Source organism: Oryctolagus cuniculus, chromosome 11, assembly GCF_051225735.1.
Source record: "Oryctolagus cuniculus isolate XC-2025 breed Fujian yellow rabbit chromosome 11, ASM5122573v1, whole genome shotgun sequence".
Classification (NCBI taxonomy): domain Eukaryota; kingdom Metazoa; phylum Chordata; class Mammalia; order Lagomorpha; family Leporidae; genus Oryctolagus; species Oryctolagus cuniculus.
This window is the reverse complement of record NC_142877.1, coordinates 95,869,931-95,888,128: the sequence shown is the minus strand read 5'-3', so window position 1 is coordinate 95,888,128 and position 18,198 is coordinate 95,869,931. Positions and strand designations below refer to the sequence as shown.

General features: G+C 43.3%; 1 protein-coding gene and 1 long non-coding RNA gene across 5 annotated transcripts in view; one reads left to right on the top strand and one right to left on the bottom strand.

Moving 5' to 3' along the window:
* LOC138844407 (uncharacterized) overlaps positions 1-1,296 on the bottom strand; it is a 46,187-nt gene extending 44,891 nt beyond the window's left edge. Inside the window, exon 1 of the long non-coding RNA XR_011380193.2 lies at positions 1,181-1,296. This is a non-coding gene — a long non-coding RNA (uncharacterized LOC138844407). The remainder of the gene's footprint in view (positions 1-1,180) is intronic.
* Positions 454-18,198, top strand: part of EEA1 (early endosome antigen 1) — a 177,745-nt gene continuing 160,000 nt past the window's right edge. For 2 of the 4 annotated variants that reach the window (XM_051846534.3, XM_051846533.3), the window contains exon 1: positions 478-739. In XM_051846534.3, the coding sequence (XP_051702494.2) occupies positions 716-739 (24 nt within the window). In that variant the 5' untranslated portion in view covers positions 478-715. Of the gene's footprint in view, positions 740-18,198 lie in introns of all 4 variants that reach the window. The other 2 variants (XM_051846531.3, XM_051846532.3) reach the window with 2 other exon arrangements.

Genomic DNA, 18,198 nt, shown 5'->3' with positions numbered 1-18,198 from the left:
CCCAGGGGCGAGGCGGTCGAGTCAGCAGTCGCGAGGATCCAACTCCGGCTCCACGCCGTGGTCAGCTCCAGGCGCCGCCACATTTTACAAAACAGCCTGAGGCGCTGGCGCTCCAATCAGCCGGGGGCCCCCTTCTTCTTACCCGGGCCAGGGACTCCCCCACTCCAAGCCACCGAGGTCCCCACCCGTCACCCTCGCGGGCACGCGAGCTGCGCACGGGTGCGGCCTCCTGACGGAGGGCGGGCGTGCGCTTGTTGGCCGCGGCATCCTCCCGCCTGCCGGAAGGAGCGCGGCGCCAGCGTCCTGCCGCCTGTCCGTCACGCAGCCGCCCACGCAGTTGCCGATTCCGATTGGTCCGAGGCCCAGGCTAGCCCTCTCCCAGCCCCGCCCCCCTCGGCGGACAGACAGACCGGAGGGCGGGGCGGCGGCGGTACCGCCTCTTCGGCGGCCGCGGGCGGGCGGGCCCGCCCAGCTGTCAGTTACGGGGGCAGCCCGGCGGGCGGGCGCTCGGAGGCTACCTCGTCGCTGCTTCGCTCGCTCGCGCTCCCTCTCGCCGCCAGTGGGGAAGTCGGGGCCGCTTGAGCGGTCGCCGCCACCGCCTCATCCCGATCTCCTCCCCCAGTCCCTCCCGGCCCGCGCGCCCCCGAGTAGTGAGTGAGTGGCCCCGAGTAGGGTCCGGAGAGTCACCGCGGCGGCGCCGGGAGGTGTTTAAACCATGTTAAGGAGGATTTTGCAGAGGGTAAGAGAGTGAAACCGTCCTTCCGGCAGCACGTGAGCGGGAGAGCCCCGGCCCCGGGCCGCGGGCGCGGCGCGGCGGCGCGGGAGCCCCCTCCTCAGCGCGGGCCCCTTGCTTCTCTAGGCCCCGCAGTCCGCAGGCCGTTTGGGCCTGGTCGTCCGGCCCGGGGGCCAGCCGCGGGGGCGGGGAGGGCGGCTGGAGCGCGGCGGGGCGGCAGGCCGGAGCCCCCGTGGGGCTGTCAGCGCGAGCGGGCTGCGAGCTGGAGGGTGTGGCGCCGCGCGTCCCTCCCGGGATCCCGGAATGGGGGTGAAAATGGAGAGTTGGTGCCTGTGGGACGCCCTGCCGGCCGGGCTGGAGTCCGGCCCGTGGGAGATGGCGGGCGGCGTGCTTAGCTCTCCCCCAGGTTCCCCGCCCGCCGGGCCCTCCACCTGACGCGACACGCACCTGCCCCACACGGCGTCGCCTTCCCATGTGGACAGCGCTGGAGGGCGGCGCGGCGAGACCCGGCCTAGCGTGGGCCCAGTCGTAGGACTGGCACTTAATAGCGAAGTCAGCTGAGAAGGAAGATATTACTCACCGTCGGAAACTTTTTTTTTTTTAATTAAAAATGCGTTTTCCCTTCCAAGCCCAAGTACCTTATTTTAGCTATCTGAAAAGAAAACCGTACTAAGCTTTATCAAATGGTACACACTTCTTCGATTTCTGCCAGTGTATCTCTATTTGAAATCTGGAAAACCTTGAATATGTAACGAGAGAGCTGTTGGTGGATTGTTTACCAAGCACTTCCTAAAATAACATAATTAAACTCTCTCTTCCTGTAAGAGTTACTGAACTCAAGTTTTTGCTTTGTATAGCTTGCGTTCTTCTTGATTTTGAGACTAATAGGTGTTAACAAAAAAGTAGGTGCCAAACCCATCAGTTGGTTACTTAGGGAGTAGGATAACTAACAAGTTCAAAGGCAGAAGAAATGAGTGAGTTTGTGGTATTCAACCGGAATTGAGTCATCCAGTTGGATGGAAAGGGAGTGTTCTTGCTTCTGCACAGCTTTCCTGAAATGTTCAAGGCATGTAAGACTTGGTCATATATGAAGGGCAGGAATAGTTAACTTCTGTATCTGACCCTCTGTATTGACATTTGTTTTTTATTTTTTTGCAGTGGTTTTGTTGGAGTTTTTTGAGCCCTTGATAAGCAGTGAATTTGGCAGTAGCAAGGGCATGCCCTTTACACTTTCCGCCTGTTCCTTTGTGCAAGACATCTGTGTATGATTTACTTGTGGTACTTAAGAGATTTTCTTTTATCAGCCCTGGAGAAACTGATTACCTCATGCCTCAGATTCTGTTTCTGTTATAGGTCCACAGGGGAAAGCTAGTTTGCCTGTGAGTTGCTTTAAAGTTTACAAAGTGTTTACTGATTTAAAAGTAGCTTGTGGTAGTTATGGGTTAGTTTTCAGAAGTAAGAGGGGCTTTCCAGTACTTTTTCTTTAATGTTGTTAAGCATTAAGATTATATAAGGATCATTTTTAGTGTTGGTGTGTACATATGAACTGTTAGGAGAAGTTTCAGTTGGAAGTACAAAATTGGAATTTATTGTGGGTCTTGCTGAGTTGCAGTACTGAATCATCACATTTGAATAAGTCAGTTGACAGCTGAGTTTCTCACCCTCAGCACTATTGATGTTTTTGATCAGGATAATTCTTTGTCATGGAGAGCTGTCCTGGGGACCATAGGATACTTAGCAACATCTCTGACTTTAACCCACTAGATGCCAGTAGCCTTCCCCAAAATGTCCTCCCCCCTGTTATGACTATTAAAAATATCTCCAGAGTTTTCCAGATGTCCCCCAAGGGCAACACTGCCTCTGGTTGAGAACCACTGTGTTAAATGTATGGACTTTTAAAAGCAAATTTTATTTGAGAGGCAGAAACAGAGAAAAAGAGTGAGCTACCATCTGTTGGTTAATGCTTCAAATGCTCACAACCTTTTAACTGCAGGCAGGAACTCAATCCAGGTTTCTCACATGAGTGGCTCAGTTCTGCCTCTCAGGGTCTGCATTGGCAGGAAGCTGGAGTCCGGAGCTGGGACCAAAGTCAGAACAGGAGTTGGAGATAGGGGTGGAACCCAGGCACTCCGGTATGGGACTTAGGTATCCTAACCAGCATCTTTACTGCTAGACCAAACATCAGCCCTAATGTAGGCACTCTTTAGTAAGAAGATCCACTATTTAATTTTCTTTTATTTCATATACTTGAGTTGGCAGTGAATGCCAGGCATTATGGTAGAGGCTGGGGAACAGTTTGATAAGATATGTGCTCTCCTTTTAGAACTCATGGCCTAGTCAGGGAGGTGGACATTTAGAAGTAATTATAGTACGATTCAATAGAAGTGTGAAGAGTGCCCTGGGAGCCACTTTGTGGGAGGTTATTGGTGGCAGTCGGGAAAAGCTTTAAGGAAGAGGGCATATTCACAAGTCAAAAGAGGGAAGGATGGATTGGGCTCAGAGAATGGCAATTACAAAGGCATTGGTTCATAAAAGGAGCAAATAATGTGGGACAGGGAGAGTGAGCAGTTAGATTTAGGGAGAGAGATGATATTCAGGGACTGGCAGGAGATGAGGCAACCCAGGTAGCTAGTGACAAACTGAGAAAATCTAGAGTTCCTTTGAAGGAGTTAGCTTTTATCTGGGAGGTAGGTCAGTGTTAAGCTCGCATTTGATAGTTACATTTTGATAAAAGTCTTAAAGAAATTTTGTGATTTGTATTGCTAATTTGGAACTTAGAATATGTGTTTTATTAATTCTACTAGTGGTGTTGAATCTTTAAATTATGTAATATGGCAACCATTTTATCTCACCCTACCCTGATAAATTTATTTCACAGTATAGGTATCAAGATAATAAAAATAAAACTATAGTTCTGATTTAGAAAGTTGTTTGAAATGGTCTCTATGCTTTGAAATTATTTTGCACTTCTTTAAGATTCTGTTTTTATATGATCTTTTCACTTTAGCTATTGTGATTTTCTTCTGAATAGTGTCCTTTAAATAACATTTTTTTAAAGAAGAAAGGGAGAATGAGCTTATGATCAGTTATAAGTCATAGTCCTTAAGAATTGCAAATAAGATCCTATGTTACTTTAAGGAAGTTTCTGGTCCCACTTCTCCTCCTCTTCCTCTTTTTTCATTCACTTATTAAAGAAAAATATCTCTCTGAAGCTTGAAAGGGCTTGGGGAAAACAACCCAGTAGCTCTAATATGTGTCATTTTGCTTAATAATCCTTTGAAGAAAACACGAATTTAAAGGGCCTAGTGGCCAGAAAGGTGAACCTTTAGTCCCTTCAGTAGTTTGTAAACTTTGCTGCTCTTTCTTCTTAAGGAACTCCCTGTGATGTAACAGTAGGGGGTTAGATTTCCTTTTACTGGTAGATTTCAGTAATGCTGCTAAGGAAAAAAATGAATTTATTTCAGAACTGTGGAATTAAAAGGGCTTCTTTTATGTCATGAGGTCTTCTCTCTCTGATTTTAAGAATGAGGAAATAGAAACTGAGTGAGATTAAGTGATTTTTCTAAGGTGACAGTAGATACCAAAGATTACTGGAGACTTCAGCCAAATTCTTACATCTCCCCATCCTTTTAGCAGCTCCCAATCCCATGTTCCTTTTCCTGACACCTAGCTGCCCTCCTCCTCACTGTTCAGCTGATATGGTTGACATCGTGCTATCACTGTGGAAGATACAGGAACAAAATACCAGGCCCAAGGTCTGCCTCGAGGAATGTACATGATTAAATGCCAAAGTAAGTGACAGAGACAACAAAGACTGTAGTAGTACAGAGGAGGATCAGAGCAAGTACTTGGCTTGGAGAAAATGGGCCTGAGATACAGTTTTGAAGAGAAGAAAAGTTTCATTTCAGGAAGGAGTTACAGTGTAAGCAAAGAATCAGAGATGGGAATGGGTTCATTCCTCTTGCCTCCACTTCTTCCTAAGTCTTTTCACAAATATGTGTAACACTTGCTTTGTGCTAGCACGGGGGCTAGGACAGTGAAGACACAATGTCTGCAGTTAAATAGCTTAAAACTAAGTGACTTTTAGACAGATGTCTATTTATAGCAGAAAGAAATAGAAAGATACATTTACTTATATATATTTTAATTTATTCTTAAAAAGATTTTATTTATTTATTTGAGAGGTAGAGTTACAAACAGGGAGAGGGAGAGACAGAGAAAAAGGTCTTTTATCTACTGGTTCACTCTCAAGTGGCCGCAACCGCCAGAGCTGACCCAGTCGAAAGCCAAGGGCCAGGAGCTTCTTCCATGTCTACCACATGGGTGGTGGGGCCCAGGTAATTGGACAGAGCTCCACTGCTTTCCCAGGCACATCAGCAGAGAACTGGATCAGAAGTAGAGCAGCAGGGACTGGAACCTGTGTCCATTTGGGATGCTGGCATCATAGGCGGTAGGTAGGTTTACCCACTATGCCACAGTGCCAGCCTCTGAAATTTTTTTTCTATGTGTGTCTATAGTGCATCAGAACAGGCATACAGACTAATACATTAATTTTTAAAGATTTATTTATTTATTTGAAAGGCAGATTTACACAGAGAGGCAGAGAGAGAGAAAGAAAGAGAGAGGTCTTCCATCTGCTGGTTCACTCCCCAGATGGCCACAATGGCTAGAGCTGTGCTGATCTGAAGCCAGGAGCCAGGAGCTTCTTTTGGGTCTCCCATGTGGGTGCAGGGGCCCAAGGGCTTGGGCTATCTTTTACTGCTTTCCCAGGCAATAGCAGAGAGCAGGATCGAAAGAGGAGCAGCTGGGAGTAGAACAAGCACCAATATAGGATGTTGGCACTGCAGGCAGAGAATTAACCTACTGTGCCGCAATACTGGCCCCAAGAGACTTCTTTTAAAAGATTTATTTTATTTATTTGAAAGGCAGAGTTACAGAGAGAGAGAGAGATTCTTTATCTGCTGGTTCTTTCTCCAAATGGCTGCAGTGGCCAGTGCTGGGCGAGGCCAAAGCCAGGAGCCGGGAGCTTCTTCTGGGTCTCTGGTGTGGGTGCAGGGTCCCAAGGACTTGTGCCATCTTCTGCTTTCCCTAGCACATTAGCAGGGAGCTAGACCAGAAGTGGATCAGCTGGGACATGAACCAGTGCCCATATGGGATGCTGGTGCTGCAGAGGCAGCGTAACCTCCTGCCACTGAGCAAAGCCTCCTATAGAGAAATTGTGCAGAGAAATTTAACACCTTATTTTGGAGGTGCTTGACTGTCTAGCTCAGCTCTGTCCAAAGCAATTATGAGTTACATGTGTAAGATAAAATTGCTAGTAGTTATATTCTTAAAAAGTAAAGAGGTGAAACTGATTTTTAAAATGTTATTTCTGGGGACAGGTTTGTGGTCAAACAGGTTAAGCCACTGCCTGTGACACAGGTGTCCTATATGGGCATCAGTTCATGTCCTGGCTGCTTTGCTTCTGATCCAGCTGCCTGATAATGGGCCTGGGAAAGCAGCAGAAGATGGCCTAAGAGCTTGGGTCCTTGCACCCATGTGGGAGACCCAGATGGAGTTAGAGGCTCCTGGCTTCAGCCTGGCCTAGGCTAGGCCATTGCAGCCATTTTGAGAGTGAGCCAGTAGATAGAAGATGTCTACTTGTCTCCCCTTTCTCTACCTCTCTTTCTGTAACCCGGCGTTTCAAATAACTAACTAACTAACTAAATAAATGTTTAAAATTTTCATTTTTTAAATCCCATGTAGTTAAAGTATTTAAAAATGTAATTAGTACAGAAATTATTTATGAGAAATTTCTTTTGTACTAAGTTTTTGAAATTTTTTTGTGTATTTTATACTAGTGGCACATCTCAATTTGTATTAACCATATTTCAACTCTTCAGCAGCCTCTTGTAGCTAAGGGCTACTATATTGGACAGTACAGGTATGAAAATGTGTGTGAGTGTGTGTGTGTGTGTGTACTAATTTTGAACTTCCTTTTTGGAACTAGTTTCAGACTTGCCAACAGTTGCAAGAATAAAGTAATGCAGTGAACACATTTTAATGCAGATTTACCTATCATTGACATTTTGTCCCATTTGCTTACTTTGTTCTTTTATCTCTTTTTTTCCTTCCCTTTCATCAACCCCCTTTGCGTATGTATGTGATTTATTTTTCCCTGAACCATTTGAAGATCTGTTATGGACCTTCACCTCTGAATATTTCAATGAAGAATAGGAATTTCTCTTACATAATTACAGTATAGTTCCCCACTTCATAAATCTACATTGGTTCAATTCATTATCCATCATTAATGTTTCACAGTTAGTCTAGTTGTGTCCTTTGTAGCATCCTGCAACCTCCTGAATACAGTTAGTTAAAATTAGATATCCTATTTAGTTGTCATGTTGTTACAGCCTTTTTATATACTTATTTAATATTTCATTTATTTATTTGAGAGGCAGAGTTATAGACAGACAGAGGGAGAGACAGAGAGAAAGGTCCTCCATCTGCTGGTTCACTCCCCAAATGGCTGGAGCTGGGCCAATCCAAAGCCAGGAGCCAAGAGCTTCTTTGGGGTCTCTTGTGCAGGTGCAGGGTCCCAGGCACTTGGGCCATCCTCCACTGCTTTCCCAGGCCATAAGCAGAGAGCTGGATTGGAAGAGGAGCAGCTGGGACATGAACCGGCACCTTTATGGCATGCCGGTGCCTCAGGCAGAGACTTAGCCTACTATGCCCCAGCACTGGCCCCTATTCCAACCTTTTAAAATCTGGAGTATTGGCCGGTGCTGTGGCTCACTTGGCTAATCCTCCACCTATGGCACCAGTACCCCGGGTTCTAGTCCTGGTTGGGGCCCCAGGTTCTGTCCCAGTTGCTCCTCTTCCAGTCCAGCTCTCTACTGTGGCCTGGGAAGGCAGTGGAGGATGGCCCAAGTGCTTGGGCCCTGCACCCGCATGGGAGACCGAGGGGAAGCACCTGGCTCCTGGCTTTGGATCAGCGCAGCACGCCGGCTGTAGGGGTGAACCAAAGGAAGGAAGACCTTTCTCTCTGTCTCTTTCTTTCTCTCACTGTCTTACTCTAGCTGTCAAAAAAAAAAAAAAAAAAAAAAAAAATCTGGAATATTTACATAGCATTTATTTTTATTTTATAGTATTTTAAAGAATATATTTCCCCTTTTTGCTTATTTTGTGGTGTTATAACAAAATACCATAGAGTGGATAAAGTCCAAGATGAAGGGACCAACATTTGGCAAGTGCATTCATGTTGCTCATCTATGGCAGAAGGCAGAAGGGCAGGAACTGAACTTACTTTTGTAACAACCTACACGGGGGCCGGGACTGTGGCCCAGTGGATTAAGGTGCTGCCTATGACTCCCGAATCCCATATGGGTGCCAGTTTGATACCTGATTGCTCCACTTCTGATCTACTTCCCTGTTAATGTGCTGGGAAAGCAGCGGAGGATGGCCCAGGTGCTTGGGTCCCTGCAAGAAGCTCCTGGCTCTTGGCTTTGGGTGTGGCCCACACCCAGCCTTTGTGGCCATCTGGGGAATGAACCAGTGGATAGAAGATGTGTCTCCCTCTCAATCTCTGTAACTTTGCCTTTCAAATAAAATAAAAGAAATCTTAAAAAAAAAAAAAAAAAATAAAAACCCTACTCTATTAGTATCTAACTCAATCCTACAATAGCCACAGTAATCCATTCATTCATAGATTTAGCAACTGTTGTTGATTCCTGCCTGATCCAGTCTTTAATATCATGGCTGCAAAATGATGATTTTTCCACTCTACTACTTTTCCTCATTTACCAGTAGGTCCTTGGGTGGCTGGCTGGCTTTCTGTCTTTCTGACGTGAACTCATAAATTTACAGTATTGTGCTTAATTGTGTCATGTTTGAACAGCAGGAGCCCCTTCGGGATGGCTTCTGTGTCCTTTAGACTCTCTCCTTCATTTTTATGAGTATTTCATGACTTTTTGGCCTAATGAGATATACCTAGGGTATTCTTTACCTACGCTTTCCCAACCTTGAAATTAGCTACATCTCTAAGGATCTTAGGGGTTTTTTTTAGTGGGAAATGGTATAGACTTTCCCTTTTGTTTTTAAAGCAGATGATTCTAGTGAAATTTTGAACTTTGTAAGCAGTAGAAAAATCAATACAATTTGGGTAAACAATGAGTTGTACTTGGCACCTACTAGGAATTTAATATCTTTGAGAAAATGTTAAAGGGATGTTTTAGGAAGATTCATGTGCTAGTGTTGCATATAATGTATTAAAATACAGGAAAATATAAGCAAAAACCAGGTAATTTTTAATATTTCAAGCACTAAGTGATTGTGATATTTGCATAGGGTTGCTGACAGTATAGGAGAATAAAGATGATGAATAAAGGATACATTTTAAGCATAGCTATTCCCAAAGCACCTTTTATGGATCTACTTCTATAGCTACAAGTGATGAATAAAACAGAGATGAAGGCTTGTGGAACTTAGTGTCCAGTGGAGGAGAGAGGAGTTGTTCAAAAACATCATGTAATTACCATTGCATACTTAGATGAGTGTTAGGTGGGCAAAGCATAGGGAGCCTCAAGAGCGTCCATGAGGAGGGCCTTTGTTTAAACTGAAGTATGAGGAAAGCTTCCCAGAAGTGTTGCACATTTAATTTTGATGACATTATTACTTAATTTATTGAAGCACGTATTTAAAAGTATCAGCTAATGAAATTATTATTATTATTTTTTAGCTTGTTAAGAATAAAGAAGAGATTAAGATATAAGGGAACCAAAGCTAGGACTAAGTTTTCTTCTCTAATCCTAGCTATCTTTTGTTTGAGCTAAAGAAACAGCATAGTTTAGTTGTTAAGAACGTGAATCCTGAAGACAGATTGCCATTTACCAGCTGTATGGTTTTGGGCAAGATATACTTGACTTCTCTGTGGAGTAAAATAGTTATAACAGAAATACATTCCTCATAGAGTTTTTGTGAAGATTAAATGAATTAATACATGTAGAACTCTTAAAAGAGTATCTGGCACACAGTAAGCTCTCTGTAAATATTAGCTGTTGCTAATGTGTTGGTGTTTTGTTGTTGTAACTATCTACTCCAGATTTCTTTGAGAAACAGTTTTATCACATTGTGCTGTGATTTTAGATGTGATTTTTTCCCCACCAAAACTCACATTGAAATTTCTTTTTTCATGTTAAAATTTGATTTCCATTGTGGTAGTGTTGGTGATTTGGATCCTGGGTACACTACTCTCATGAATTAATATCTTTATCAAGAAATTGGGTTAGTTCTCTTGAGGGGGGATTAGTTCCTATGAGAACAGGTTGTTAGGGAGTGAGTCTTGTGCTTTCCTTCAGTCTCTTGTCATGTGACCTCTCTTCTACATGTGCATGCTTTGCCTTCTGCCTTTTGCCATGCCTAGAGCAGAACATGGCCCTCAACAAATGACCAGATGCTGGCATTTTGCTTTTGGATTTCCAGAACCATGAGTCCAAATAAACCTCTTTGTTTTATAAATTCCCTTCTTCAGTTGTTCTAACACCAGAAAACAGACCAAGACTGATTTTTTTTTTTGTAGATGAGGAATCAGCTCAGATTTCATTTGACATACTGCTGATAGTTTATTCTGTACTAACTACTGTGCTTTGCTTGGAGATAAAAATGTGCAAGCAGATCTCTTAGAATGAACATTGTGGCATAGCAGATAAAGTTGTTACTTTGGATACCTGCATTCCATATCAGAGTGTCTGGTTCAAATTCTGTGTATTCAGTGCTTCCAATCCAGCCTCCTGTTCATGTACCTGGAAGGCAGCTGATGATGGCTCAGGTGCTTGGGTTTCTGTTTTCCATGTGGGAAACTCAGAGCGAGTTTCTGGCTCCTGATATTGGCCTGGCCTAACCCTGGCTGTTAAAAGCATTTGGGGAATGAACCAGGGATGGAAGATATTTTTTTATCTGTCTCTTCCTTTCTACCACTCTGCCTTTCAAATAAACAAACAAATCTTTAAAAAAAAAGTCATGCGTAAAAAAGTCTTGTAATTTTAATAGAGGAGAAGGGTACTTGAAAATAACGAAGCAGTGTGATAATTGTTGTAATAGGTACACAGAAGAGTAATTTGGGAACATGAAATAAAAAGCAACTCATTCTTTGGTGGAAAATTAGTTGGGGAAGGTAGAGAATGAAGATTATTGAAAGTCTTGGAGAGGATATATGTGAAATGGGCAAGGGGAAGAAAACCATTTTATGTATTTATTTATAAATATTTATTCATTTATCTATTCGAAAGGCAGAGTTACACACACAAGAGGGAGAGAGGGAAAGAGAAAGAGGAAAGAGACACTCATGTTCCATCTGCTGGTTTACTCCTCAGATGGCTGCAATGGCCGGGGCCCGGCCAGCCCAGACCAGGCCGAAGCCAGGAACCAGAGCGTCTTCTGAATTTCCCACATGGGTGGCAGGAGCTCAAGTACTTAAGCTATCCTCCACTACTTCCCAAACTAGGCCATTAGCAGGAAGCTCAATTGGAAGTGGAGCTAGGGCACAATTCAGTGCCCATCTGGGATGATGGTATTGCAGGTAGAGGCTTTACCAGCTACTTCACAACACTGGAGTGCCATTTTAAACATAGGGCCAGGCAAATGCAAGAGCATGGTATAACTTAGCATAGAATAGGGGATTGTATTTCTGGATATGGGTAGGGATACTTAGAACACAGAAGACTGGAAAAGTAGAAGAATTTTGAATCTTATACAGTAAGGACTCCACCCAAATTTTTAAATGATCAAATTTGTAATAAGGAAAACCATCCAATAATATTTTCCCAGATAATATTTTTTAAAAAATTTATAATGTTTTCATTTTATTGTAAAGGTAGAGAGAGAGAGACAGACAGACAAACAGGGAGAAAAAAGAGATTTTTCTTTCCACTGGTCCATTCACCAAATCCCACAGTAACCAGAGCTGAGCCGTGCTGAAACCTGAGAGCCAGAAACTCAATCCATGTTTCCCACGTGAGTGGCTGGGACCCACATCCATGAGCATCACTACTGCCTCCCAGAGTGTGCATTAGCAGGAAGCTGCATTGGAAGCAGAGCTAGGACTCTAATTCAGGCATCCTTATATCTATTGCGGGTATCCTAAGTGGTATCTTTTTTTTTTTTAATTTATTTTATTTATTTGAAAGGCTGAGTTAGAGAGAGGTAGGATGGGAGAGAGAGAGAGAATAGGGGGAGGAGTGGAGGGGGAGAAAGAGAGAGAGAGAGAGAGAGAGAAACAGTAGAGAGGAGAGAGAGAGGTCTTCCATCTGCTGGTTCACTCCCCAAATGGCCACAAATGGCCAGAGCTGAGCCAATCTGAATGCAGGGACCAGATTTTTTTCTGGGTCTCCCACATGGGTGCAAGGGCCCAAGTACTTGGGGCCTCCTTCATTGCCTTCCCAGGCACATTAGCAGGGAGCTGGATCAGAAGTTGAATAGGCCGGCGTCGCAGCTCAATAGGCTAATCCTCCGCCTAGCGGCGCCGGCATACCTGGTTCTAGTCCCAGTTGGGGCGCCGGATTCTGTCCCGGTTGCCCCTCTTCCAGGCCAGCTCTTTGCTGTGGCCCGGGAGTGCAGTGGAGGATGGCCCAAGTCCTTGGGCCCTGCACCCCATGGGAGACCAGGATAAGTACCTGGCTCCTGCCTTCGGATCAGCGCTGTGCACCGGCCGCAGTGGCCATTGGAGGGTGAACCAATGGCAAAGGAAGACCTTTATTTCTCTCTCTCTCTCTCTCTCTCTCTCACTGTCCACTCTGCCTGTAAAACAAATAAAAAAAAAAAAAGAAATTGAGTAGCTGGGACTGGAACTGGTGCCTATATGGGATGCTGGCACTGCAGACTGGGGCTTTAACCCGCTGTGCCACAGTGCTGGTGTCTCCTAAGTGGTATCTTAATTGCTGTACCAAACACCTGTCCTCCCTCCTACCCCAGGTAATCATAAAAAGAGAATCAGTTGAATTGTTCTTCTACCTATCTTCAACCTGAAGACTGTTGCTGACTACTTAGTGCCCATAGCAGATGTCCAGACTTTTTATCTTGGGACATTAGAGCCTTAATATTTTGGTTCCTTTATACCACCTTAGGCTCACCTCCACATACCTCTGTATGTGTCTAACTTTGCCATCCCTCACTAATTTTATTTCTCACAACTTATTCCCTTCTCTGGCTGTCCACATTTCTTAGTTCAGGAGACACGAGGAGTTATTTACCTGTTTCGAGAGCACCCCATCCTAGTTAAGAGAATAGGCTTTTAAAATTAGATCAGCATTTAAGCCCTGGGCGTCTCCAGTCATGAGGGTAAAATCTTGTACAGACTCGAGTTTTCTTAGTCCTAGTTGCTTTATCTGTAGTATGAATATCGTACCTACTTCATAGTGTTAATGAATGATTAAGTACTTGCACTATATCCAACATTTAATAAAGACTACTGTATACCAGCTGTTATACTAAATGTCTTCAGAAAATTTATTACATTACTTTTGTCATTTGTTTACTTGACATTTGAGGCCAATTGCTGGCTTTTTGCCTCTGTCACTCCTGAGAGTGGAGATTTTGCGAGAGTCTAACATAGTACCTGATGGTTAATGGTTTTCTTGTTTTTCTTTTTTTTTTTTTTGTTTAAGATTATTTATTTATTTGAAAGGCAGATTTAACAGAGAGAGAGAGGGAGAGACGAAGAGACGATCTCCCATCTGCTTGGTTCACTCTCTAAATGGTTACAGTGGTTGGAGCTGGACTATCTGAAGCCAAGAGCCAGGAGCTTCCTTTTGGATCTCTCATGTAGGTGCAGAAGGGGTCCAAATACTTGAGCCATCTTTCACTGCTTCCCCAGGCACATTAGCAGGGAAGTGAAGCAGCCAAGACTCAAACTGGCACCCATATAGGATGCCTGCACCATAAGCTGTGTCTTTACCTGCTTTGCCACAGTGGCCCCAATGATTTTCCCATAATATATGTTGACTAGTTGGTGACTTTGTGGAGAGAATGGCTATATTAAGGGAAGTACTGCTGGAAAGTTATAGTTCCTGAAATTGTTGCATGTTAGAATAATTTATAATCCTTAAAAAAATTTTTTTGGGTCTCTTCATTGGCTCAGGATTTATAGACCTGTGTCTGGAGGTCCAGGGGATGAAGAAAGCTTGAGTTCAGTAATGACTTTAGGGATAGATTAGATTGATTTGCAAACAATGTAAGTGAATTCATAGGACTTCCTGACTTGTGAGTAATTTGGATAGCTGTTGGAATGGACTGAGGGTAAGGGTAGAAAAGGAGAAACAGTTTTGGGGAGGAACGTGACTGTGAACTAGCAGTTTAGACATTCCAGTGGAGATGTTCATTGCAGGTAGAAATACAGGCCCAGCACTCATGAGACAAGAAGAGGCAAGTATTAGATGTGTGAGTATGTTGAAGAGAAGTCAAGTCAAATAAGGACTGAGAAGTGTCCACTGAATGGGACAATTAGAACATGCTCAATTCAATTTCAAGAGAGTCATAGAGAGAAATGATTATCTGGGAAGAAAGGAAATTGAAACAGGGAACACAGACTACTCTTCTAAGAACTGTGGGGGACCAGCGCCATGGCTCACTAGGCTAATCCTCCACCTTCGGCACCGACACCCCGGGTTCTAGTCCCGGTCAGGGCGCCGGATTCTGTCCCGGTTGCTCCTCTTCCAGTCCAGCTCTCTGCTGTGGCCTGGGAAGGCAGTGGAGGATGGCCCAAGTGCTTGGGCCCTGGCACCTGCATGGGAGACTGGGAGGAAGCACCTGGCTCCTGGCTTTGGATTGGCGCAGTGCGCTGGCTGTGGCGGCCATTTGGGGGGCGAACCAACGGAAGGAAGACCTTTCTCCCTTTCTCTCTAACTCTGCCTGTCAAAAAAAAAAAAAAAACAAAAAAACAAAAAAACAAAAAAGAACTGGGAGGGGAAAGGAAATGCAAAATAATGAAATAGTAAATGCATGAGTATAATCTGGACATGATCTTACTTTTATTTTTGTGGATTATAAATAAATCAGTTTAAATTGAAATGAAGGATTTACTGTAATATTTCACAGTAATCTGTGAACATGAATGGCTGTATAGTTAGTCGGGTTTCTCAATAATAAGACCTAGAATAGTGTCTAGGCCAGAGGCAGTTCTCTCTCATACTGTCTTATGAGCTGCTAGCTTTTTGCCTCTGCTTTTTTTTTTTTTTCTAAGATTTATTTATTTATTTGAGAGAGTTACACAGAGAGAAGGGAGGCAGAGAGAGGGGGTGGGGGGGTCTTCCATCCAATGGTTCACTCCCCAATTGGCTGCAATGGCCAGAGTTACGCCGATCCGAAGCCAGGAGCCAAGAGCTTCTTCAGGGTCTCCCACACAGGTGCAAGGGCCCTGAGTCATCTACTGCTTGGGTCATCTACTGCTTTTCTCAGGCCAGCATAGAGCTGGATCAAAAGTGGAGCAGCCGACACTCAAACAAGCACCCATATGGGATGCTGGCACTTTAGGCAAGGGCATTAACCCACTGTGCCACAACGCCAGCCCCTGCCTCTACTTTTTTGTCTTTCCTCCACACTGCTGCTTTCTCAGGACTCCAAATAGCCAAGTGGCCTATTGTCCCAAATCCCAAGAGAAGAATCTAAATCTAAATTTGAAATGTCCTTCTCATCTTTTCTTGTTGGAACATACGTAGATCTCTGTCAGGCCAATAAAGTTGTTCCTGTAGGTGAGGCGTCCATAGCCAGTTTAGTCTACTGAAGTCTAGGGTGCAATGGGGTTTATTACTCCTTTTATAAAGGAATTGTGGCACTGTGAAGCACATTTTTTATAGATCATTCTTTTATAAATCAGAATTTCCTGTGGCTCTAAACCAGTGATATTGGTTTTTTGGTTCTAGGATTTGCACAAATAAAAGGATAGTGATGGAAATGAAAAGAAATAAGAAAAAAAATGGAAATTGATATAAGTCCAAAACAAAAAATATGATATGGGGATGAACCTCTGAGACATTTTTGCTGGAAAGCTTTCTAGGATACAAGACAGTGCTATTTGGGACCTCTATGGTAGAGTTTTAAAAATTTTCACTGTAGGGTTTAGCTATCAGAAGATTCAGTGACCTGTACATGTTTGTGTCCTTGTATCTATGTGTTTTTGTATCTATTGCCAACTCATTCTGTACACTCAGAGTCAATGGTTTTTTGAAACTTTGGCAGAGTTGTAACTATGATTTACTCATGTCCCTTGTATACCCTCACTTTACTCATGTCCCTTGTATACCCTCACTTTACCTCACGACTTCACTCTGTATCAATTTAGTACCAGTTTGTACAGCTAATTGATCATTTCTCTTCATAGTTTATAATTTGATGGTCTTATAAGTGTAGGATTCAGCTATTGTTAATTCTGTGTTGGGACAAATTTTAATTTTTTGTTTGACTTTTGGGCCGTTTTATTGGCTGCTAGCCAGCTTGTGAATGACTGCTGTTGAGCCCAAGTGATCACATTTGATCAGTGAACAATAGTCATAGAATCGTATTAACCTGATTATTTTGGGCTTTGTTCTCCAAATGAATCATGGTAAGACAGCTTGGTTTAGGATGGATCATGGCCATTGCATGTTCTACAGTTGGTTGACATATTTAACACAATAACAATAACAGTTTAGTTACACAGATGTATGTTTGTTGCATGGACAATAGCAGTAGATGCAAATCATTAACTATCACATTCTCAATAGACACAGAGAAAGCATTTGATAAAATACAACACCCTTTCATGATGAAAACTCTAAGCAAACTGGGTATGGAAGGAACATTCCTCAATATAATCAAAGCAATTTATGAAAAACCCACGGCCAACATCCTATTGAATGGGGAAAAGTTGGAAGCTTTTCCACTGAGATCTGGTACCAGACAGGGATGCCCACTCTCACCACTGCTATTCAATATAGTTCTGGAAGTTCTAGCCTGAGCTATTAGGCAAGAAAAAGAAATTAAAGGGATACAAATTGGGAAGGAAGAACTCAAACTATCCCTCTTTGCAGATGATATGATTCTTTACTTAGGGGACCCAAAGAACTCTACTAAGAGACTATTGGAACTCATAGAAGAGTTTGGCAAAGTAGCAGGATATAAAATCAATGCACAAAAATCAACAGCCTTTGTATACACAGGCAATACCATGGCTGAGAAAGAACTACTAAGATCAATCCCATTCACAATAGCTACAAAAACAGTCAAATACCTTGGAATAAACTAAACCAAGGATGTTAAAGATCTCTACGATGAGAATTACAAAACCTTAAAGAAAGAAATAGAAGAGGATACCAAGAAATGGAAAAATCTTCCATGCTCATGGATTGGAAGAATCAGTATCATCAAAATGTCCATTCTACCAAAAGCAATTTACAGATTCAATGCGATACCAATCAAGATACCGAAGACCTTCTTCTCAGATCTGGAAAAAATGATGCTGAAATTCATATGGAGACACAGGAGACCTTGAATAGCTAAAGCAATCTTGTACAACAAAAACAAAGCTGGAGGTATCACAATACCAGGTTTCAGGACATACTACAGGGCAGTTGTAATCAAAACAGCATGGTACTGGTACAGAAACAGATGGATAGACCAATGGAACAGAATTGAAACACCAGAAATCAATCCAAACATCTACAGCCAACTCATATTTGATCAAGGATCCAAAACCAATCCCTGGAGTAAGGACAGTCTATTCAATAAATGGTGCTGGGAAAACTGGATTTCCACGTGCAGAATCATGAAGCAAGACCCCTACCTTTCACCTTACACAAAAATCCACTCAACATGGATTAAAGACTTAAATCTATGACCCGACACCATCAAATTACTAGAGAGCATTGGAGAAACCCTGCAAGATATAGGTACCAGCAAACACTTCCTAGAAAAGACCCTGGAGGCGCAGGCAGTCAAAGCCAAAATTAACATTTGGGATTGCATCAAATTGAGAAGTTTCTGTACTGCAAAAGAAACAGTCAGGAAAGTAAAGAGGCAACCGACAGAATGGGAAAAAATATTTGCAAACTATGCAACAGATAAAGGGTTGATAACCAGAATCTACAAAGAAATCAAGAAACTCCACAACACCAAAACAAACAACCCACTCAAGAGATGGGCCAAGGACCTCAATAGACATTTTTCAAAAGAGGAAATCCAAATGGCCAACAGACACATGAAAAAATGTTCAAGATCACTAGCAATCAGGGAAATGCAAATCAAAACCACAATGAGGTTTCACCTCACCCAGGTTAGAATGGCTCACAGTCAGAAATCTACCAACAATAGATGCTGGAGAGGATGTGGGGTAAAAGGGACACTAACCCACTGTTGGTGGGAATGCAAACTGGTTAAGCCACTATGGAAGTCAGTCTGGAGATTCCTCAGAAACCTGAATATAACCCTACCATTCAACCCAGCCATCCCACTCCTTG